The sequence below is a fragment of the Tribolium castaneum genome, chromosome 5 (genome assembly GCF_031307605.1).
Source record: "Tribolium castaneum strain GA2 chromosome 5, icTriCast1.1, whole genome shotgun sequence".
Lineage (NCBI taxonomy): Eukaryota > Metazoa > Arthropoda > Insecta > Coleoptera > Tenebrionidae > Tribolium > Tribolium castaneum.
The window spans coordinates 6,813,394-6,835,202 of record NC_087398.1 but is presented as its reverse complement, the minus strand read 5'-3'; the positions used below and the strand labels follow the sequence as shown (position 1 = coordinate 6,835,202).

General features: G+C 35.1%; 1 protein-coding gene across 4 annotated transcripts in view; it reads right to left on the bottom strand.

The window, feature by feature from the left end:
• Nucleotides 1-21,809, bottom strand: part of LOC103313104 (homeotic protein spalt-major) — a 48,189-nt gene that overhangs the window by 8,878 nt on the left and 17,502 nt on the right. The window contains exon 1 of one of the 4 annotated variants that reach the window (XM_015980525.2): nucleotides 444-573. The exons of the other annotated variants lie outside the window; for them this stretch is intronic. Coding sequence (XP_015836011.1) covers nucleotides 444-453 — 10 coding nt within the window. The 5' untranslated portion in view covers nucleotides 454-573. Of the gene's footprint in view, nucleotides 1-443; nucleotides 574-21,809 lie in introns of those variants that run through there. 4 annotated transcript variants of the gene reach the window in all.

Below are 21,809 nucleotides of genomic sequence, written 5' to 3'. Positions count from 1 at the left end.
TCAGACAGGCTTTCTTATGAATGGATCAGTAATGTTTCGTGCCAATATCCCGGACATTTGAGCAAAATAAAAACGCTGAAATATGAGGTAGCGAAAGCCACGATCAAGCATTAGCTAAAAACAAGTTTATAACCGAATAGTTTGGCTTATGTTCCCGTGAAACTATGAATTTACAGAGTTCTCGCAGTAATTTATCTGGGACTCTAAATATACGTTGTTGTGTTCAAGAAATGAAATTTTTGAATTTGTCCCCTGAAATCCCTTAGAGTTGCCGCCACGATAAAATCTCGATGCACTTGTGTGGAAATAAAGCGCAAATACCGATAGTAATAACAGAGGGCCGGGCCATTTCCTTTCTTTAGTTTTACCGCAACAAATTTGTCCCCGCGCTCTTTTATGTGGAGTGAATGCAACGCAATGTAATCCGAGATATTTATCCTTACCTGACCGCATAGGCACTGCTCCAAACTGCGTGTATAATACGGGCCGATATTCGAAGACAAACAACGTCTATATTTATGTCATTGTAATGTCATCATTGCGGCTATTGTGTCCTAAATATGTCCGGGATTATGCCAGGTAGCGATGCGACAGTGCCGCTGGGGGGTGGCAGATGTGCACCCCCCATTATCATTTTATAGAATTTCGGGCGACAGTTGCGCAACTGACCGTCGTGAAATTAATGCTGCCACCCCCGCAAATCGATGATTTATTGCGCCTTTCGGAAGTCACCCTATAATTTCGCTTTTTAGGTAAAAACCAAATGCATCCATCCAAGGCCAACGAAAATAAATTTCGGTATTATAAATAAGCACGAGGAAACAGCCTAACCCAACATAACGACTCTGGCCCACCACATTTAGAATCCCGTGTTTATTTTAATGAGGAGACGTGTTTTCATTTATTTCCCCAAATCTCCAGTTTTATTAACACACGTATGCGTCAAGGCCAAAACGGATTCAAGGAGATTTTACAGAACCCCGCGGTTATGTTTTAGTAAACTTCTTTGACAAATGCGGACACAAAGGTGGCATTAGCCGAAAGTACGGTTAGTCACGAAAATACCACATTCACGATTTACGTTATCTACAAACAACCCGTTTACTTAATTATTTGGTCTAAAAGTAACCACACTTGATAAAAATTAAAATTTTGTCTTTAAATGGAAAATAATTTCGTCTTTTCTTGTAAATTGTTGAGCCAGTGGCGGAGCTTACTTTGTTTCAACATTTCAGCAACGGTTACATATGACATCTTTTAAGATATGTATGCAATTAATTAGCGAATGTTAACGAGACAGATCATAAATAAGGATCACATTTTTAACGAATACATTTCAAACGTATTTTTATTTTCCTCTTATAACATGTTGCTTATCAAAAAATCTACAAATAATTATAGAGCTATATTAAGTTGTAGCAATAAAAATTGTATGATAAATCTGTAGATTAACGTGATAATGGTCTGAGTTATTTTCAAACAGACGGCGAAACCAGAGCATTGGGACTTGCGCTCCCAAGGTGGCACATTTTTTTTGGGGGTAATGTCGCTTCCATAGCCATTGCCCTAACAACCTTCGAACTGATTTTTTTCATTAATTTTTCGAAAAGTTACGCTAAAGGATAGACAGAAATAAAACAGTAATAACTCAACAAAACTCATTTCGGTTTATTTGAAAACATTTGAGTGAATTAATTATGAAAAAAATCGCAAAATAAAAGTTTCATTGTCTTATTTTAACGATTTCGTACGTTATTTCCTTATTTTTCAGTTACCTACAAGTAAAATTTTGTTACCATGATTTTTTTTGAATTGATTTCTATTACTTTTTGACAAAAAGTTTTGACTGATTTCATGTGAGTATCTATGTTTAAAAAAACGTTTCGGCACAATTTAACAATAACTAAAAAGTATTAACTATTATAAGTCTCCTTTAATTTTCATAATTCTTGTTTTATTTTGTGGCAAGTGATTTAAAAATAGGGAAAAATACATGTTTTTTCAAAAAATATGTGTTTTAAATTACTTTATTTCTGAACACTCGGTTGATCGATAAAACGAACACCTTTCTGCAAGCAATAGAAGTGAGATTATACACTTGTACTGTACATTTTTTTAAGTATTTATATAAAGTACAGTACATAAAGATTAGGTAGAATAAAATAATAATTCAGTAACTCTTAATTTCCAGAAAATGCTTATTATTACAAAATATGAAGTAGTTAGAAAGATTTCTTAGGTACGTTTTACTTTTTTACATTCTTGTCAGAACTAAATATATCAATATTTCTTTCAATGATTTTAACAATTGCTAACAAAATATTTAGCAACTTCGCCATTTCTGAGAAATAATGTTTTATGAAGATATATTTTATATAATTGGGTTAATTAAGAAATCATTCATCCTCATACACGGTCTCAACTGGTAAGTTTTTGTTTTTTTTTTAATTTAATTTTTTTGAATCAACACTGCCTTTGACTTGGTTTAGAAAAATTTTAATGCAAAATAGGAAATAGAACGCAACATAAAAAATCAGATGAGAGATAAAAAAAATAAGTGTAAAAACAGTAAAACGGGAAAAAATTGTTATAAAAAAAATTATTTAATTTAGGTATATTAAGACTGTATAATTTGCAGTTTTATAGATCACCATGTTAGGAAAATTACCATTTTCGCTACATTTACCTGCGGCATTGTTTTGGGTGTTGTGAGGGTAAATAAGAGCAAAATCGGTGAAAAAGTTGTAAAACGTCCGCTAAAGTACAAATAAACAATTGTCTGTGATTTATCGGAGCCTTAGAAAACAATGGCCCTAGGTTGCATTTGGTGCTGCATCAGTTGGAATAATCAAATAAATTGCTTATAACAAAGCAATACCAGAAATATAAATGTAACACGTTCAACAATGGCCGACCATTTGGTACAAATACGGAATGTAAAAGCCAGCCCAGTCACGGCGGCATTTGCATCAGTGCAACCCCAGAATAAGAGCTCGATCGTTTAATTAATTTATATCGAAATTCAAAGCTGTGGCCCCTCCACGACCAAAAAATCCACCGAAATAAAACGCGAGACTATTAAAAGAAAACAAAAGTATGGCGACAACAGCAATGGCTTCGCTCTGGCGACAGAGGAGGAATCGCAGGCATTGTTTAAAAACCACTAATTATAAAGCTTGCTAAGGCAGAGCGTGGAGATTTATTTTTCTTGCATATTGAAAGGCTTGCTTCGCTTGTTGCTGGCAGTGCAGTTGCCATATAACTCAGATCATGTGACAGGGACCGGCCAGGGCCGCATCCAGCCCCCGTCCCCGATGCCGGCCCTGCGCCGCAATTTTTCGATACGGCTTGCATGTTTCATATCGTGATAAATTTACACACGTCTTGCCCACAGCGATGTGAATGCGGCTTAATTTTTTCAACCGGGCTTAACAGATGGACGGATTCTAGGGAATCTGGGCGCAGTCACCTTAGGCATTCCAGATCGCACACCGATAATGACGGCCTTTGGGCAGGAAGCTGCTCATACGACGCAATTAAGCGGATTGAAAACGGCTAATATTTTACAAAATAGAAGTTCGACTACGATATTTATAATTGCACCGCCAATAATAAAAGTTATGTGTTGTAAAATAATATTACGGAGCTTTAAAGTTCTTATACGCAGCAATAAATTTTTCCACTTTACGATATAAAATACGCCCTACTAAATGAAATGACGTTCACAATGTTTTATTTATGATTTCGAAATAATTGACCATTATTTTTGATTCGCAATAATACGTTTTAATTGATTTAATTTGTATAAAATTCATGCATCAAAATGAATTTATTTGCTCGTAATAGGGGGATAAAGAAATGGTGAACTATAAAAACATTATAGGATTAAGTTTACTATGTCTAATAAGAAATAATTAATTAAATACTGCGATAGATATCACGGAGAGAAAATTTATTACTTGAGTAAATCTGGTGTAAAAACTGGTTTTATCGATATACAGAATTTATCAGATTTATATGACATTTCCACAAATCAAATCAAACACCTGATACATATTTTAATAATTTTTACATCTTCAGTTGAGTTCATTTTTCAATCCAGCTAAAACACGGCGACTTTATATTCATTTTTTTTAAACTAACATATATGTAGGTATATACATTAAGAAATCTTAGGGCCGGTTTATAGATTATTACCTCCTTGTCCTAATTAATCCAGAGTCATTTACTTTCACGTCAAATTTAGTGCGAATTATAATTTAAATACAATTAAATGTTATATAAAAGACGAATTATATTTTCTATTATTGGTAACATGATACCAACAGAAAGCTGAATGTAAGAAATAAAAATGTATATAGAAATATTTTTAACAAATTTTCATTGAAATGAGATTGACGACAGTAAATAGGATGCTAAGAATTCAAAGTTAGGTTGACTTGTGGTTAAGTTAGCTAAAATTGTATTGTTCCACTAGATATTACTCTTTTTTTTGGTATTTATTCGTTAAGGTATTAATAAAAAATATTAAGTTATGCATTATTTCTGTACTCATATGTATATACTTATGGGTGTTTATTTAAAATTTCAGTGGTTTAAACAAAATAAAATTTACTGGTAGTTAGAACGTGTGCACAGTGCTGGGTCACTTAATAGGCCATAGCCTAAGGGTGCCAACGTATAAGGAACGCATTGATCAAAAAGTTTAATTCTGTAATAAATTAAAAATAAATTTTCCTGTAAAATAGAAACGATTAACTAATACATACAAAAAAATCAGGGCACAAATTGTAATTAATTCAAACACACATTTGAAACTTTTTTTATTAATCAAATAGACGACAAGCACAAATTTCAAAGTTCCCAAGTCATATAGTATTGAGAAGCTAGATACTTCTTTTCTAAAAACAATTTCTTTGCTATTGAGTAATTTTTTGAAGAGTACCAAAAAATTTTTAAAGTTTATTTTTTTACAAGCTCATTGAAACAAGAGAAACTAGTGAATCTTGTTCCTTTGACGATTAACACCAGGTATTAAAAAATCCTGGACATCTAACCGCGGTTAAATCTTAACCAAAATTTTATCCGTGAGATAAAGATTGGTTTAGTGGAAATTGGATTAATTTTCAGATTTTCTATTCAGAGCACTCTAGGGTTTAAATACCTACGCATGTGTTGGTTAGTTGGTTAAGACAAAAACTAGATTTTTTTAATAAGTGTGCATGCCAAATATGTGAATATTTTTCCAAAGTATACACAGGCAATAATATCCGAGTATTTTTATGGTGCATCGAATGCTAGGTGATACCTATAATATGCACTAAGGTATCGACAATGCTGACGATTAATTCAAAATTTTCCAAAATACGAGCAAAAAAGTCATGAATTAACCCGAAAAAGCTGGTTAATCCAGGTTGACCATAAAATTAACCGCGATTAAAACACTGAAATACGACAAACTAAGAAATAAAATGGTGAAAATACAGAACGTAAGACACTTTACTTAAATTTTGATGGTGTCATTACAGACACCGTTAAATTGGCATTTTAAGCCAACAATTTCGTCTTTAAAATATATTTTTTTTACATATCGACTAAGCTAGGCCTAGCAAAATCTCTAATTTGTTTACACACCTTCAAAAAAAATTATTAAATTCTCGTAGATACTCCTGAGAATTGATTTTGATGCTAAACCTAACTACAATTTTCAAAAGTTTATATGAGTAAATTAAGCCGAGGTTTAGAAATAATTCTACAAATAGTACAAAATATGGGATATTTTTTAATTTTTGATTTTGCGCCGTCAACTTATAAAAGTTTTCGAGTTGATAAAAAGCATCGCGGTTATTAAGACTGTGTGCTCATGTTGGTTGTGTTAAGAAAGTGAAGCATGTAAATACTGTAAAAATCGGTTTTATTACGGTCCGTGATGAACGCAATGTTTCCGGAAAGAGTGGGGCTGGATGTATGAACGGGTTCTTTTCTGGGGTAATGCCTCACAGCAGATAATGAAACCATTAATGTAAACATTGGTGGAACAAATCAAGAACCCCCTATGCGATAGATAGCATTGATAACAATGGCAAGGGAATATAAACAAACACAAAGCGACCAGTCTGATTGCGAGTAACAACCCGGACTCATATGCATGTATATGAGCCTACTACCTGCGACACGGGTAGTTTATGTGACTGGTCAATGAAGAATGCGTTCCCCCATTGGCTTATAGAACAAGTTATGATGAGGTGAGATTGGCTGTACCTGGCCCGAGCACCGCCTTCGCCCAACCTTCGCTTGTCTTGTTCATAAGTTGCTTTATTACCGCTGTCGGCGGGTATATTAGACGAGGGTACCTCGAGTCCGGTCAGACGCTGAACACCTCAATAAATAGACTGCGGAATGAAAATAGTCCGGTGCAACGTAATGAAGTACTCTGCCGGCCGGAGAACCAGTTTTGGTGATGTTGACGTGCTCTTAACATGGCCGTGCTGATGGGACCGGTCCCAAACAAAGGACGAGCCTGTTTGCACCAAAGGGTCCTAATTTCGGTCCTTGCTGGCAGAGGAAGGGAGCGCAGCGGCCGCGCGGCCCACCAACTTATGAGGCGAGATTGCGACTGCACCTCCGTATTTTAATTTTAATTAAGCTCACTCATTAAGAAGTGTATTGAGTTCTGTGTATTGATCAGGTAATAAGATTACCTTGAGACCGAGCAATGCCACCGAGGTTTCGCGCCAACCGTGGCCACGGGAGATGCCTAACGACCACGATGGCACCTCCTCAACACTCATTTGCATTTTTCTAGCGCACAATGAACTCCATACTCTTTCAGTAATTAACGCCAAATTGTAAAGCTGAACCAACACTTGAATCACTTCATTCGGACAGAGCTCTGCCTATTTAATTATTTAAATAAACAATGCACTCCTCCAAGTACAACCTGTAATACCTATCCAGACACCTAGAATATTCCAACGTCAGGACAGTGGATTTGTATCCACTGTAATGAAATAATTTGTTATCCACCATTGAAGATGGAATGATTTTTGCCAACCAATCAATGAAGAACCCGCATTTTTTATTTAAAGTTATACACAGAGGTACACAAAAATAAATTTCAAGTATACATGTTGATAAAACAAATTCATTGAATAACAAATAACAAATCAAAAAAAGATTGATTAATAATGCTAAGAATAGGTTTTAGTGTCATATTATTTTTCTTAATTATTAAATTACTAATTTAATTGAATGCCTATATTATTTATGAGTCCAATGTGAAAAGTTACAAAAAAAATTAAAATTGTGAGCAGAAATGATTTATGGTAGGAACAAATTCGTAAACCTCGAGAGTGCACCAAAGGTTTTTAATAATTTTGTGAGTTTGAATCGACATCCTATGAAAACGGACCTGTATAATATGTCTCTTTATGTCTTTTGCAGAACCAAACATTCCAAGAAAATAGGGCAAATGGTTTCATCATAGTTATGTTACAGCCGCCGAAATTGTGATGGCACAAAAGGGAAATGATATTTTTTTTCTTTCGGTTAGGATAAAGATCACACAAAGATTAAATAGCTCAGTAAATCATTAAAAATAATTGATGTAAAAAATCGTAAAATAAAGGTTGCATTATGTTATTTTGGCCATTACATTCGTTTCTCTCAATTTTCAATACAGCCGCGGTATTTTTCCTGTATATTGTTTATACCAAATGACTATTTGAATTTCAGTTTGTTATCTTGTATGAACTCACTAATTTTCACAATTTGATTAATTTTTTTAATTAATTAATATAAATAAATAAATTTTATTAAACTTAAGCGTTTAATAATATAATTTCGAAAGATAATATTTAACTGAATTACATTTTTTTCTCAATTTGCTCTAGTTTATCAATCACAAAGAAACAAAACGGCCTACTCTAATTATTATAAATTCAAATAATCGCATGGTACTTTCATTGAAGTTTTTTCTTTAGAAGAGTCGACAAAATCAACTTTACTGTTGCTTAAAAATGTCAAATTATACTGTCTAAATAAAACAACCAATCAAACATTGCAATTTTTTATGTTTGCAGTTTAATTTTAAAAGATTTTCAGTTATAACGATAAAGTTTAATAACAAAAGTACAAATTACTGTCACGAATCTTATAGATATTATAGATATCAACATGGTAAAAAAAATTAAAAAGTTAAATACATCTAATAAACTCACTAAAACTTGCTATTTAGCAAAGCCATACATAAGTTATTTCAGAATTCTGCCTACGAGTAAAACATGTTTTTGTAAAAAATATTTTTGCTGCTGTTTTAAATTTGAATATGTTTGTTGGGCAGTTTATTAAATGGTGCTCTCGTAACCCTATATAAATAGCGTTTTTTTTTTTTGAATTTATTTGTTCATTTAAACAAATGAAAAATTTTTTTAAATTAAAATTGTCCACCTCCCATTAAATACACCTCTACACAGCGATTCCCCATCGGTGTCCGTTGTTCAGTGGTTTTACTGTAGAAATGTCCCGACGTTTTTCGTGTATTAATTGTTTACTAAATATAAATAACTAAACAAAATATTTCGAAATTATTATTTCATTTGAACTTTTTGTTTACCCCTACAGCGATTTTCAAAATCCAACCTTTATTTGGCAATAAACAGAAAATTAAGCTATTTGAGATATTGATCATGATCTTCACATCATCATCTGATTACGTTTGCAGAAAAATGTGCGTAAAAAAACAAAAAATGGTCAAATGGATTTGGTTACGGCTGTTTTTGCTTGCATAAAATACGGTCTTCTTCAGTCCACCATATTCACCTGATTTGTCACATTGTGACTTTGATTCTTCTTTAAGATCAAAATGATCGTAAAGAAATTACGGTATCATTGACCATAATAATATTAAATGAGTACATGCCAGGAAAAGTCGCAAAAAATTTCTCACGTCATTTATTTAATGAAAATGTATTTGATTGTTGCATCAATGATAACATGGATATGCTAGGATTTTTACATAAAAATATTTTAAATTCATGGGCGATTGTGCACCATAAAAGGCACACGGATAAAGGCAGTACTACCCCTAAGAGATACAAAAGTAAAAATAATACAGATTTATCCTTGGAAAGAAGTAATAAAATTCTGATCATCATTTAAAGAATCACACTGGATAAACACTCAGGACTTTGCAGGGTTTAGCATTTTACCGTGGGTATGCAACACTTGATGCCCAGCCTTTGGCAAACCGCTCCAGAGGAATGCGAATCGTTAAATTATGTCTTGTCGTAGTAATCGCTGATATGCTGAAATTCGTTTTCTCCGGAATCCCCCGACATACAAACAGTTTAGATAATCCTATCATAGAAATTTTTGTTTTGACTTCTAGTATTTAGCATGCAATTAAAGCGCACGAACGGCATTCGTCTAGTGGGGTACGAACAACCCCGCGTGGGCAGGAACAACGCGGCTATTCACGATTCAGCAATAATGTTGATGTAGAATCGTTGGTATCGATGGAATAGCGCTGGATAACGATCCTCCGCATTGTAATGTCCGCATTTAACAAGTTCCGATAGCGTGCCATAGCACAGCACAGTTCTGATAAATAAATCCTTATTGCTGGACGACCGGAGATAACACTGAGCATCACCTATTTGTACTCGTATGTTAGGCTGATACCGCCGTCGCTGCGGTGTAGATGCCACACCAGGTGCAGACTAATCCCACAATTCCATCCCGATTCGGGATCGAATGCACCTCTTTAAAGAACTGCCACCAAAGCCACCAAGTCAAGGGATTTTGCACAAAGTGCCAAAAATAATGCTCCGAGCTTTGGGGGTCAGGGCCGTGGCGGTGTTGACGGAAAGTTTGCTTTAAAAATAGCAAGTCCACCTAAACAGCCAGTGAAGATATTGTGTCTAGCACCGGTTTAAGGCAGGTCGCGAACTCTGCCCCCGATCTCCACGCCAACCCTCAAGGGGAAAACGTCAGGTCGCATTAACAAAACGCCACAAATGCGGAACACGTGTGGAAATGCTGGAAATTGCCCTGATACAACTAAAATTAGCCGAAGAATGCGGTGTTTATGGCTAGATTATTCTACCAAGTCAAAACAATACTAAAACGAAACGCGGTGGTGAACTTGACAAATCATCACGTTTGTACAACAGTGACTAGCCACACACGAAAATCCAAAGGGTCTGAGGAACACGCGAAAGAAATTAATGACGTGTGTTGAATTATTCGTTCGGGATTTGTTGGACAATGTTCTTCCAATTTATGTCTAAAGGATAATGCATACGGTTTGTTAGCATCGGGTTTATTAATATTTATTGCCTGAGGCAAGCTCAAAGCGACTGTAAATCGTTTTATGGGCTCATCTCTGCAATATAATATGGGAACAACCGACTCGACACGATGCACCCATCAACACCGTCTTCCCAGACGACCTGAGAGGTATTAATACATCCACTTGCTTATTATCAGTACCATTATTCTACGCTTCGCCCAACGACTTCCCGCACTCACACTTCACCTCAGGTCAGATTAGACGGATCTGTTCTCAATTTATCCATATTTCTAATTTTAAATTTTTCATTTGGAAAAGGAGAGCTCGCTAATTGTTAATAACACGAAGTCACCTAAGTGTTTTAACGTATAAAATTATATTTTCCCCCTTAAAACAGCTTCTAATTTAATGAGATTCTAAATTGGTCATAATTTACTATTGAGTAGTGTGAAGCCTGACAAGTATCAATTCGCATAAAAATTCTCGAGCTAATTCGCCAACTTTTGCGTTATTTTATTATTTTGTTTGTAAAGTTGATTTATTTAAAAAGTTCGTGTTAAAATATCTGCAAAAGACGGTCAGTACCTGGGGCCTGGTGGCCTAGTGGTATAAGCGCCACTTTCGACGGGGGAGGTCGGGGGTTCGAACCCGAATCAGGTGTAACAATTTTTCTATGAGAAAAAGTATAGAAAAGGTAAGGAAACAACACATAAACAAAAATAAGAGATTGAGAAAACACATAGACGTATAAACATAAAGCGGAGCATAAAACTGAGAGAAATAAGAAAATAATGCGGCAAAAATGTATAAGTATGTAAAGGCGCCAAATTGTAAACGTACTTTTTGTTTTGAGAGAAAAAAAGATGAACGTAAAGGTGAAATATAACTTCAAACTTTAGTTGACTTATACGCCAGGTATGTTTTGATAGAATCTAATGAAAAATTAGAGAATTAAATTGAAAAAACTAGAAAAAAATGCTTTCTCAAGCTAATTCGCCGACTTTTGAACTGAAAGTATTTGCGTTTTATGTGAATTAGTGCAATTATTTTGTTTGTAATGTTAATTTATTTAAAAAGTTTGTGTTAAAATATCTGCAAAACACGGTCAGTACTTGGGGCCTCGTGGCCCAGTGGTATAAGCGCCACTTTCGACGGGGGAGTCGGGGGTTCGAACCCGGATCAGGTGTAACAATTTTTCTATGAGAAAAAGTATAGAAAAGGTAAGGAAACAACACGTAAACAAAAATAAGAGATTGAGAGAACACATAGACGCATAAACGTAAAACGGAGCATGAAACTGAGAGAAATAAGAAAATAATTAGGCAAAAATGTAAAAGTACGTAAAGACTCCAAATTGTAAACGTACTTTTTGTTTTGAGAGAAAAAGAGATGAACGTAAAGGAGAAATATAACTTCAAACTTTAGTTGACTTATACGCCCGGTATGTTTTGATGGAATTTGATGAAAAATTAGAGAATTATATTGAAAAAAGTGGAAAAAAATGCTTTCTGGAGCTAATTCGTCGACTTTTGAACTGAAAGTATTTGATTTATTATTCAGTATATTTAACATTTTCATAAATTGCGGAAATATAGTGAGGTGTCAACGCCTTACGTCGGTATGCAAATGTGAAATAATTATTTTTGACGCAACTTTTTTATAAATCAGTTAGAGAATTCAAATGAGTATAATTTGAATTCAGATTATTCAATATTTTTTCTCCTATTTCGTATCCTTTGGCGTGAGAGGTTTTTGATTTAATTTATCCACTGGTGAATAAATCAAAATCTGCTCTCTTTTTCGAGAGAAATAGGTGGTGTTCTCCGTGCTTCGCGTAAGTGCAGGCTGTTTGAATTTACAAGGAGATAACGGCGGGTAATGAACGAAATTAAAAATAGTTTGCAATTTAACAGAAACAATTTCGCCATCGCGCCGGGCAACCGAAACCGAGCGATTTTACGATGTATTTAACAGCCTATTTTAAACGTTTTACGGCAAGTAAACAAACATTTGGGCCGTTTGTAATTAGTGGCAATATCGCAGGCGGCACGCTAGTTATTCGGCCAGGAATGATAATTCCCCGCAAAATATTACGGCCAGATGTGTGAAATATTTAGGGAAGTGTAGTGAAGTGGAAGTAAATTAGCTGGCAAGGAGCAACCGATTCAAAGGTCTAAGCGCGTGGGTGACAAAAGAAGTGCAGCTGCCGGACATGTGTCCGCAGGATCGCCACCTAGATGGACAGGGGTCGCACGTGCCCCACGACACCCCCGCATTTGGCACAAAGGATTCGATTTTAGTTCCGGATAATAACCGCGGACTATGCCCTTGGAGAGGTATAACTCTTCACAAGGGCCGCCGTCTATCCGTTAATTAGTGCTCGTAAATCCGCCGTAAAACGGTGACGTGCACTTTTCGGTACTAAAAACATGCAGATTGCCGCTGAATATTACGAGCAATTCCGATGCGCATTCGATACACTGCACTAGAGGGTGTAATCTATATGCTAATCGCGACATGTCATTGACTGACTGCTGCTTAAGAGGTTAACTTGGCAGCACCAAATGCTGACCCTTGTTGCTCACGCTCGTCGCACCTCCGCTTTTGCTAAACGGTTTCACACAATACGCTTTAGCACCTCGTCACCAGCTGCATTTTTCGAAAACAAAACCGTCAGAGAATTTGATCATTTCGCTAACTCGCACAAAAAAAGAATTAAACAAAGGATGTGCAAAATAAATTAATGCCCAAACCAATTATTCTATCTTTGACAAAGCAAAGAAAGTTTAACTATTACAATCACTAATTAGGATCAGATTTTTAACACTACGAGTACAAAAGCGGACGAAGAAACAAGAACGGAAGTGAAAACAGCAAAAAAGACATGAATTATAGTCATTTAAATAAGTTACGTCGGAATTTTACAAATTAACCCTGAGCAATGTAATGTTTAAATTGTATGTTTTGTTGAATGTTCACATCATCAGAAGAATTCGCACGCATCTTTTGACAGTGAAGAAGTGTAAAAAATATGATTTAATTTTCAATTCTTGAGCTATGGAAGTGTATAAGACAAACATAAAATAATTGGAGATAACGCATGTGCTCATAAGATTTATCGCTTGTAAATCACGCTTTAAACAAGCCTCTAATCTCTAAAATCTTCTTAATTGCTATAGAAAATTAAGAGAACAAATTGTTTTATTGATAATTTGTTTTATTCAAGTAATTTAAAAATTTTATAACGCCAAGTAACATGTGTTTTCAGGTTCACTAAAACTTTATGAGAGAAGCAAACAATACTTAAAAAAATATGACAAGAATATAAAAATAGGTCCGTTTTCTCGATGCTAATGGAATGTGGAATTTTATCATTTTAGAAGCTTTATTTTGATCTCTAGCTGCAGCTGTCATTTCGTCCTTTTTTTGATTTCAACTAAACATGAAACAGGTGCAAATCCAACAGTAATTTCATACAGGAAATTTTAAAAACACTTTGATCGCGTAACACACAAAGTGTTCGGAAGTAATGCATCCACATTTGTGTATTTAAAGAGTTATCATTATTGCCCGGAGTGGCGGCCATAAATCCAAGGCTGGTGGAAGGAGAGCCAATAAATTTATGAAATAGATCCAACGGGCTGATATATGTTTTAATTAATGTTAAAATCTTTGGTTGGGTAAGGCCGTATTATGATATCGGAGAAGTTATGGCCTTATTAGCGATTGGTGGACCCGGCGCTATTGTGAGTGCAGCTATATGAGCTATAAAACCGCGCCCAAGTCTGCCTGATATCTCGTTTTGATAGATTAAAACGTAGGGTTTCGTCCAGAGCTCGTCTTCACTTTGTCACTTAATTAGAGCGCGGACTTTTTGTCAAAAATCCATAAATTTGGCTTTCGGGGAAACAGATGAGCAGAAGCGACTTGTGAATTGCTCGCAACTAAAGTCGAAATTCCCGCTGTGCCGTTTATTACTGGATCAGGGGTGGCGTGTGCTGTAAATACAAAACCTTGATGCAGGGTTTGCACCTGTTTTATGGTCCAGGCCTTAACTTTACGACACCTTCTACCTCTTCCCATTGTTAAAGAAGTGAAATCTTAGCACGGTTCGTTCAGCGAAAACATTGAAAGCCACTTTTTACATTAGTCCAAAGGGTTGTAAATTTCTAGTCTCATTCGATTCGTGGTAATTGGAGCGGGGGTTGTCAGGAAGGACCTCGCGATTAAAACCAACACTTAATCAATTAGAGTTATTTGGAATTACGAAGTTTTAATCTGTTACAAATAAGGCAGTACTGAGCACGTAAAACGATCTGCAATTCCCGGTAAGCGTTTTTCTAGCACGGTACTTAGTAAACGAGTCTTAGTTAATTAGTAAACCTCTCAGATAGGCGATTGCCAGTCTACGAAAGCCATCGAACAGGTATAAACTCTAGTTATCGCTAACAAGTGGAGGCGCGATGTCTCGAACGATATTACAGAGCTCTGCATTGTCGAATCCCGAGATGCGAATCGTCGCGATCTAAAAACTTATAACCAACCTAATCTGAATCCTTATTTCGGTGCTATTGTATAATATATTCCATGCAAGACAGCCCAAATGCCGAGTAATAAAAACACTATATAAACTTAATTGAGCTCTAGTTTTATGATTGAAATGGTCCAACTTATATTCAATTTCTCAGAAAGACACACCGTTGCTTCTCACGACTGAAATTTTTAATTGGCACCGAACTGATAAAAACTAATTTCCTTTCTAGAAATATCCATAACATTTACTGCATAATAATAACATAAAGCAGTTTATGAGCGATCCAATTTAATAAAACCAAAAATAAATTAGTCCGAATTCAGAGGTCATTTTAGAATATCGATCATTTGCATAAGGAAATTAAGTGGCATTTGCATATTTTAACAAAATTAATAATATAGACTGTCCATTGAAAAAATAAAATATTCAATCGCCTCGACCCACGCACGTGTGAGACCAATTATCCAAAGTTGTCGCCATTTTCTTGTGAAAATTAAGGTTTACCTGTTATCCCAACGTGTACAAGGTGCTAGGTATGGAAATACTAACCTGAAACAAAAAAACGTTGTTAGATATTACTCGCATGAGAGTTTTCTTCCTAAAACTAATTTATAAGCAAAGAAAAAAATCTCATGTTTAGGGAAGCTGCGAAACTTATCCAAGGTTTATCCGAGAATTGTAAACAACTAATTGACGACTTTTAAAATTTTAAACGTTTATGAAAAAAATATTAACGTTTTTATTGACTCATCGTGTTTTTAAAAAACTTTTTTTAGACTAAGAGCGGCCCTTAAAAACCCCTTAAATTCCCAAGTTACTATCTAAAAAGATAGAAGATTTTTGACCTAATACGTATGGTACATTTTGTAGTTGAGGGAATCTTACGAAACAATTGAGTTTTTGCTGAAAAGCTTGCGAAATATTTAGGTTTGAACACGAAATAATTGCGAGAATCAATCAGTCTTTATCAATAACATATCGATCCATAATTTATCCACGATTTTTGAACCTAAGTGTAATAGAAAACTTGAAATTTTCTTAGAAAACAGCGGAATTCCAGACGGTTTTGCCGACATTTACAAAATAATCAAACGATAATTTTTTGCCCAGTTTTAATCGCCTTATGATTGGTCTGTTTTACAGTTGGGAGTGCAATACCTTTCCGATATCCAATGACAAACGTTTCAATCGGCTTGCAATTTTTTGTGCGTCAGATAAGCAAGTAGGAGGTGATTTTTATAGTTTTATTGGTCAAATTACTTACTCCAGGAACAAATGAAACACTAGCAAACAGGTTTAGGGCCGATCTTTCTCTCGGAATGGGATTTCGCATTAGGTGCGAATAAAATGGTCGATTCTGCTTAGTTTTTGAAATAATTTAATTTTCGTAGGATGTTTAAAACAAAACAAATTAATTTAGGGCTTTAGGACAAATAAAAAGAGTGCCAAATATTTTCATTTTCACCTAAACAAATTTATTTGAGTTTTAATAAAAGCCCTTAAAAATTGCGAGTTAGGAAAGTTTCCTAAAACCCGGTCTCCATTGATAATGTTTTTCTTGAGACTAATGGTGGACTAAAAGATACGTACTTTGCTTTATTTTGGATGAAAAGTGATTTCTGGGTAGTGTGTAGACGTAGAGTGAAAGAGTGGGTGCAAAATAACGGAAAACAAAGAAGTGCATTTGCGTATCCATTTGATATAATATATCAAATCAGTATCGAAGACTTAAAAAGCCGCGATGCAGCCATAGGACTGACGTATGTCCAATTAGTATATGTTTTAAACCATCTGGATCTGGCTTAAATCTGAAATGTTCACGTCAGACGGGTGACTTTGGCCGGTTTCAGCTCATCTGCTGTCGAATTGATTTTGATCTTATAGTTTCCGCGGGTTATTACACTATTGTTCCATCCATCTATATGCAAATGGTAGGCTGTTTTTGCAACAGCTTGGCCGAAAACGTTCCAGGACGTTGGCTCCGCAAGAATCTCGGATAAGAATTAATTAAACGGTTGTAAAATAGAAATCTTTAATCGCCAGCTAAATGTAAATGTTAACTTGAACAAATATGGCTTAATTCGGAAACAAGAGAAAACACGGCTCAAATATGGCAGACATTTTAATTAAGAGCGCCGTCAAACAGACCGAAACTTATTTCCTCACACTCCTATTGTAATAAAATTAAAATATTTCTCTAATTAGGCTTATATAAACAATACAAATTATGAATTCAGAGGGAACAATGGGCATGCGCTTGAGATTTTGTTGATACATGGCTGTCACCTCGTGAAATAAGCGGACATAATATAACGGGTCGGTGGAAATTAGTGTAATCTTGACGTAAACTTTAACTGCGTGTGATATCGCCAGTTATTTCGCGCCGTTAAACACGGACACTAGTCATATAAACGTGAATTGATGGCTGAAATTAATGCTGGGAGGAGGATTTCTAATGAAACGTACGCCCACGGCCTTGTTTCAGGATGATACGCCATTGTATTTTCGTTCCGACCGCGATTACTACAAATAGCCACAAAGTTATAGGCCGGTCGTGCGATAACGCCCCTGTTATACGATAATCCGACGTTATTACAGATAATGAAATTTAATTCGGGAGACTTGCGCAAGAACCACCCTTGGCGAGGCGACGCCAAACTTGACAAAGATTCATAATATCTACAACACAAACGAAACGAATTTCATAATTAACCCGACACACGCACATTGTGCTTTAGCTATTAATAACCAAGCCATTGCAAAATTTGACACTAAACGAATTGATACCTTACACCGCCAGTATTTGTAAATGTTATTGCATGATTGACGAAAGTGTCAGCGCGACCAGATCAATAGGACTAATTTATTTCACCATCTTTTTTCACAATTTTCTTGATAATAAATTCTAACTTTGAATTTTATAATAAGTGTCGAAACACAATTATATCATAATTAATTGACACAAAATCAAAGAGAAGAAACACCATGAAAGGGCAGGACAGTTTGGTGACTTCAAACGAGCTGTTAATCACTTTTGCAAAAGCGAATCCAACTGCCATTACCTTAAACAATTTCAAACTAAATTCAATTTTGTTCAAACAATGCCACCATTTCTGCCTTTTTTACAATTTAGTTTGTTTTCTGGAGTAGGTATGTCAATAATTTTAGGAACAAGTAAGGTAACATATCTCTTTTTTCAAACAACAAATTAATTACATTAGCTTCAACCAGGGCTTCAATTAAAGCGAGTTTTTAAAATTAAAAAATTTTAATCAAACAATCCTTTTCGGGGTATATTTAGAACATTAAAAAATATATCTCAAATCATAAATTCAAAACAGTATTATCAATGTAAATAAAAATATTTTATACTTTTGTTTATCTTTTTTGAAAAATTGAAACGACAGAAAAATACGTTTGGATTTTTAAATTTATTATAAAATAGGTATAATAATAATAACATAAATACATCGTATCTGGACTGTTGTGTGAGTTTGTAAATTATGGATTCTAAAATCAGGTCTTGATATAACGAATAGGTATCATTATTGTCATGGTCATTATGCAGTCATCAGGAAATAATAATTAAAATAACTATGCCCATAAAAAACACCTTAAAATAGTATTTTCTTTTCTGATATAAATTGACCTACAGAAGAATTTAAAATAGGAAGCACAAAGATTCGTAAGAATGTCTTAACGTCTTATGTTTCTAAAGTCTGGAAGATAAAAAAATTACTCATTCTATGCGTTACTTTATAATAATTTTTTTCTTGGTTCCACAGTTGAATAGAAAATTTGTATTGTCTAGAATATCTATGTATCATTTAGAATGACACCATAATTAAGTTTCTTCATAATACAAAGTTATCTGTCTTTTATTATTATTATTTTTTTAAATAATAGTAGGTACCCACCACAGCACCTTATATCTCTAATTATGTACTTCTGAAATTAATTTTTTCATAACGACCTAAATTTCCGAAGATTTAGAAACTGAGTTAAATTGTGTTAGAAGTATGGTCCGCACATAGCTTCACTGAAAAATGAAGCTCTACCCATCATATCGTCATTAATCATCCATTTAAGTGAAACATATTTGTAGTTTCGTCATTTTTTCTAAAAAGTATGACACGTTTCGACCAAAATAAACTCGTAAAAGATTTGGGTACACAAAAATGTCATTAACGAAATAAATAATTTTAATTTAAATTAATGTCTAAATAATTAGCAATAAAACTTAAACATATAGATTCCGGTTTGATTTAATAAACCCAACAATCTATTAAAATATGTATAACCATTTTATCTAGTCAATACATTAACACTGGTTTACCTAAACGACTTTTTATTAGCGACATGCATCCAATTAGCATATTCATTTTTAAAATTTTTCGATTTTTATTTAAATACGGAACTGAGGGTTCACTTCTTGGTGAACTTTTGGGTTGGTATTATCGTGAAAAAACGGCGTCTATTTGGGTTAAAAGCGTACACGCAAGCCTGGTCTAATTTTTTAATTACCTCCTCACGGTTTCAGGATTCTATGAATGTCTGCAATTAAACAAATGCAAATTGATGGTACAATGCATGTTTACAGCACCAAAGCGAGTGGGAACGTTCCTTATTTCCATATCAATTTCGTGCCGGAGCTCCGGGCAGACGCGTGTTTGTAATTAATCAAGTTTTTAGTGATTCTGGCGTAGGTGAATCGGACCGGAGGGACCGCAGGTGCCCTTCCGAGGTCCTGTGCTTTGCGATTCACATTAATAAGGTCACGTGACAGCTGCTCGACCACGTGATGTAATCGCCAAGACGCCGGCACGAAGACCCCATTACGATCACATGAGCAACGACGAATCGCACGAATTTTCCGCAAATGTGAGATTAAATAAATACACAATTCAATTAAACTTACACTAGAGCACCAGCTTCGATCGGAATTTATCGCCGTTCTTCATAAAGGTCGGATCAGAATAAAGCTTAGCGAACCGTGCTACATTGTGAGCAAATTGAATCCCGGCTTGATAACTTTTCCGAATACGTACCTGGCGAATTGACAAAACTACAAGAGGAGGAGCGATTGTCATACACTTTTTCCCAGCGAAACGGCGGCCATCGCAATACACATTTAAAAACGCACACAAAATATGAACATAAAGCAAAAATAATAATAATAATAATAATAATAATTTTTTTCAACAAGTGAATTACCCAATTACAGAAAAAATAAAGTAATTTAAATAAACGTATTCTATTTAAAATAAAAACTAAAAACAATAGAATGGTAGGTAATAAGAGAAAAAAAAGAAGTAAAAAATAACACACATCACCAAAATTCTTGCAACCCCTGTCTAATAAAAAAATCGTTATAGGTGTGTAGTAGACTGTTAGTTTGTCCACTTTAAATCCAAGAGAAAAAATTAAAAGAATGATTTGATTTGCGCTTTTAGTGATAAATTAAATAGCTGCATGATTTTCAGTATCCGAGTTACTGAAACTTTCTACCTAGTGCATCTAGGTGACGACGCCGCCACATCGACCTAGTTCCTCCAAGCGATCTCTTTGTGTTCATGCAAATGCCTAGTAAATTCAGTGTTCATAATAAATTTAGCATGAAATAATGTGTATGCGATACATCGATAAAAGTTGGAGAATTAAAGCAGTAGTGCGATGGGTACAAAGCGTTTCCTTTTCAGCGCTGATGACTTCGTGTTGATTAAAGCAGCAACCAGAGTCGTGCATAAAGCGCATAGTAAGTGCATGCCTCTGGGAGCGGTTTTATTTTGTTTAATTTGGATGTATCGATATCGAGAACAGGTGTGAGTCCGGAAACGATGCGGGGGTGGCATTTGTAAGTATTCAAATGAGCAACCGACTCTGCAGTGCAGCTGATCTCTCAAGACAGGTGAGACAACATTCACAGAAAACGCCTTTCCATATCTCTGCTGCTCTGTGTCTGCCATTAGAATCGACTACTGCCACTCTCACGGTTCCGCGCATATAAATACTCGACTCGTCGTGATTTGCATTCATTTAAAAAACGAACAAATTGCCTTTCCGTGAGTCCGGGATTCTTGCCGGATTCCGGGCGAAGAGGTGGTCAAAACGACGAAATGACCGATCCGTATTTACGTCTAATAGCGCTGGTAAATCACCTTCAAACGCGGTTAATTACTTAATGGAAAAGCTATTTCCATGAGGCTCCGGTGTAGTTTTTATTAAATATTCATTCCCCACAATGGGTTTTTGGTCAGTTCATTTGAGCCGAATCGATACTCCCACCATTCACTGCTAAATTACAAATGATATTCCATCCTCTATGAAATATAAATTAATGTTATTGTGAATTGATGCCAAACATGTGTAAATTTCATTTTATTACCTTGATTTATCGCTCTATAAAACTAAATTTGTACTACATGGGATTAAAAAGCGCATTTGTGCTTTGTACAGTTTATGCTAATGGAAACAATATCAAGCACAGCTCGTTTAGGCTTTTCGCCGCCAATTTGTTCACTCGATGTGGAGCAGTACTTTCTCGGGGCCTTTTCTGTCAGCGCGTTATGACAAGGAGAGACGGTTAATGCGGCGCGATAATGGACTTAATTCGCCAACAAATTATGGATAAGACGAGAATGCAACTCAATTATGCTCCAAATACGAGAGGAAAAATGTTAATTTATTAATAAGTGACTGTATTTGAGTCGATTCAAGTGCATCTGTTGTCTTCATTAGTAAAGCAAAACATTTCTGATGTCGAGAACACTTTAATGATGTTATATTTGCGAACGCTGCAGACATGATACAACAAATTGACAAGTGGATATTCGCTTCAATTATTCAACTCAACATGCTACTTGCTGTTGTTGTCACTATGCAATCACAATCCAAAACTTCATGAGCCAAAAAGACGGAAAAACTCAAAAACATTTCAAGTTTTATCTTTTGTCAACGCGCGATTGGTCATAAATAAGCCCTCTG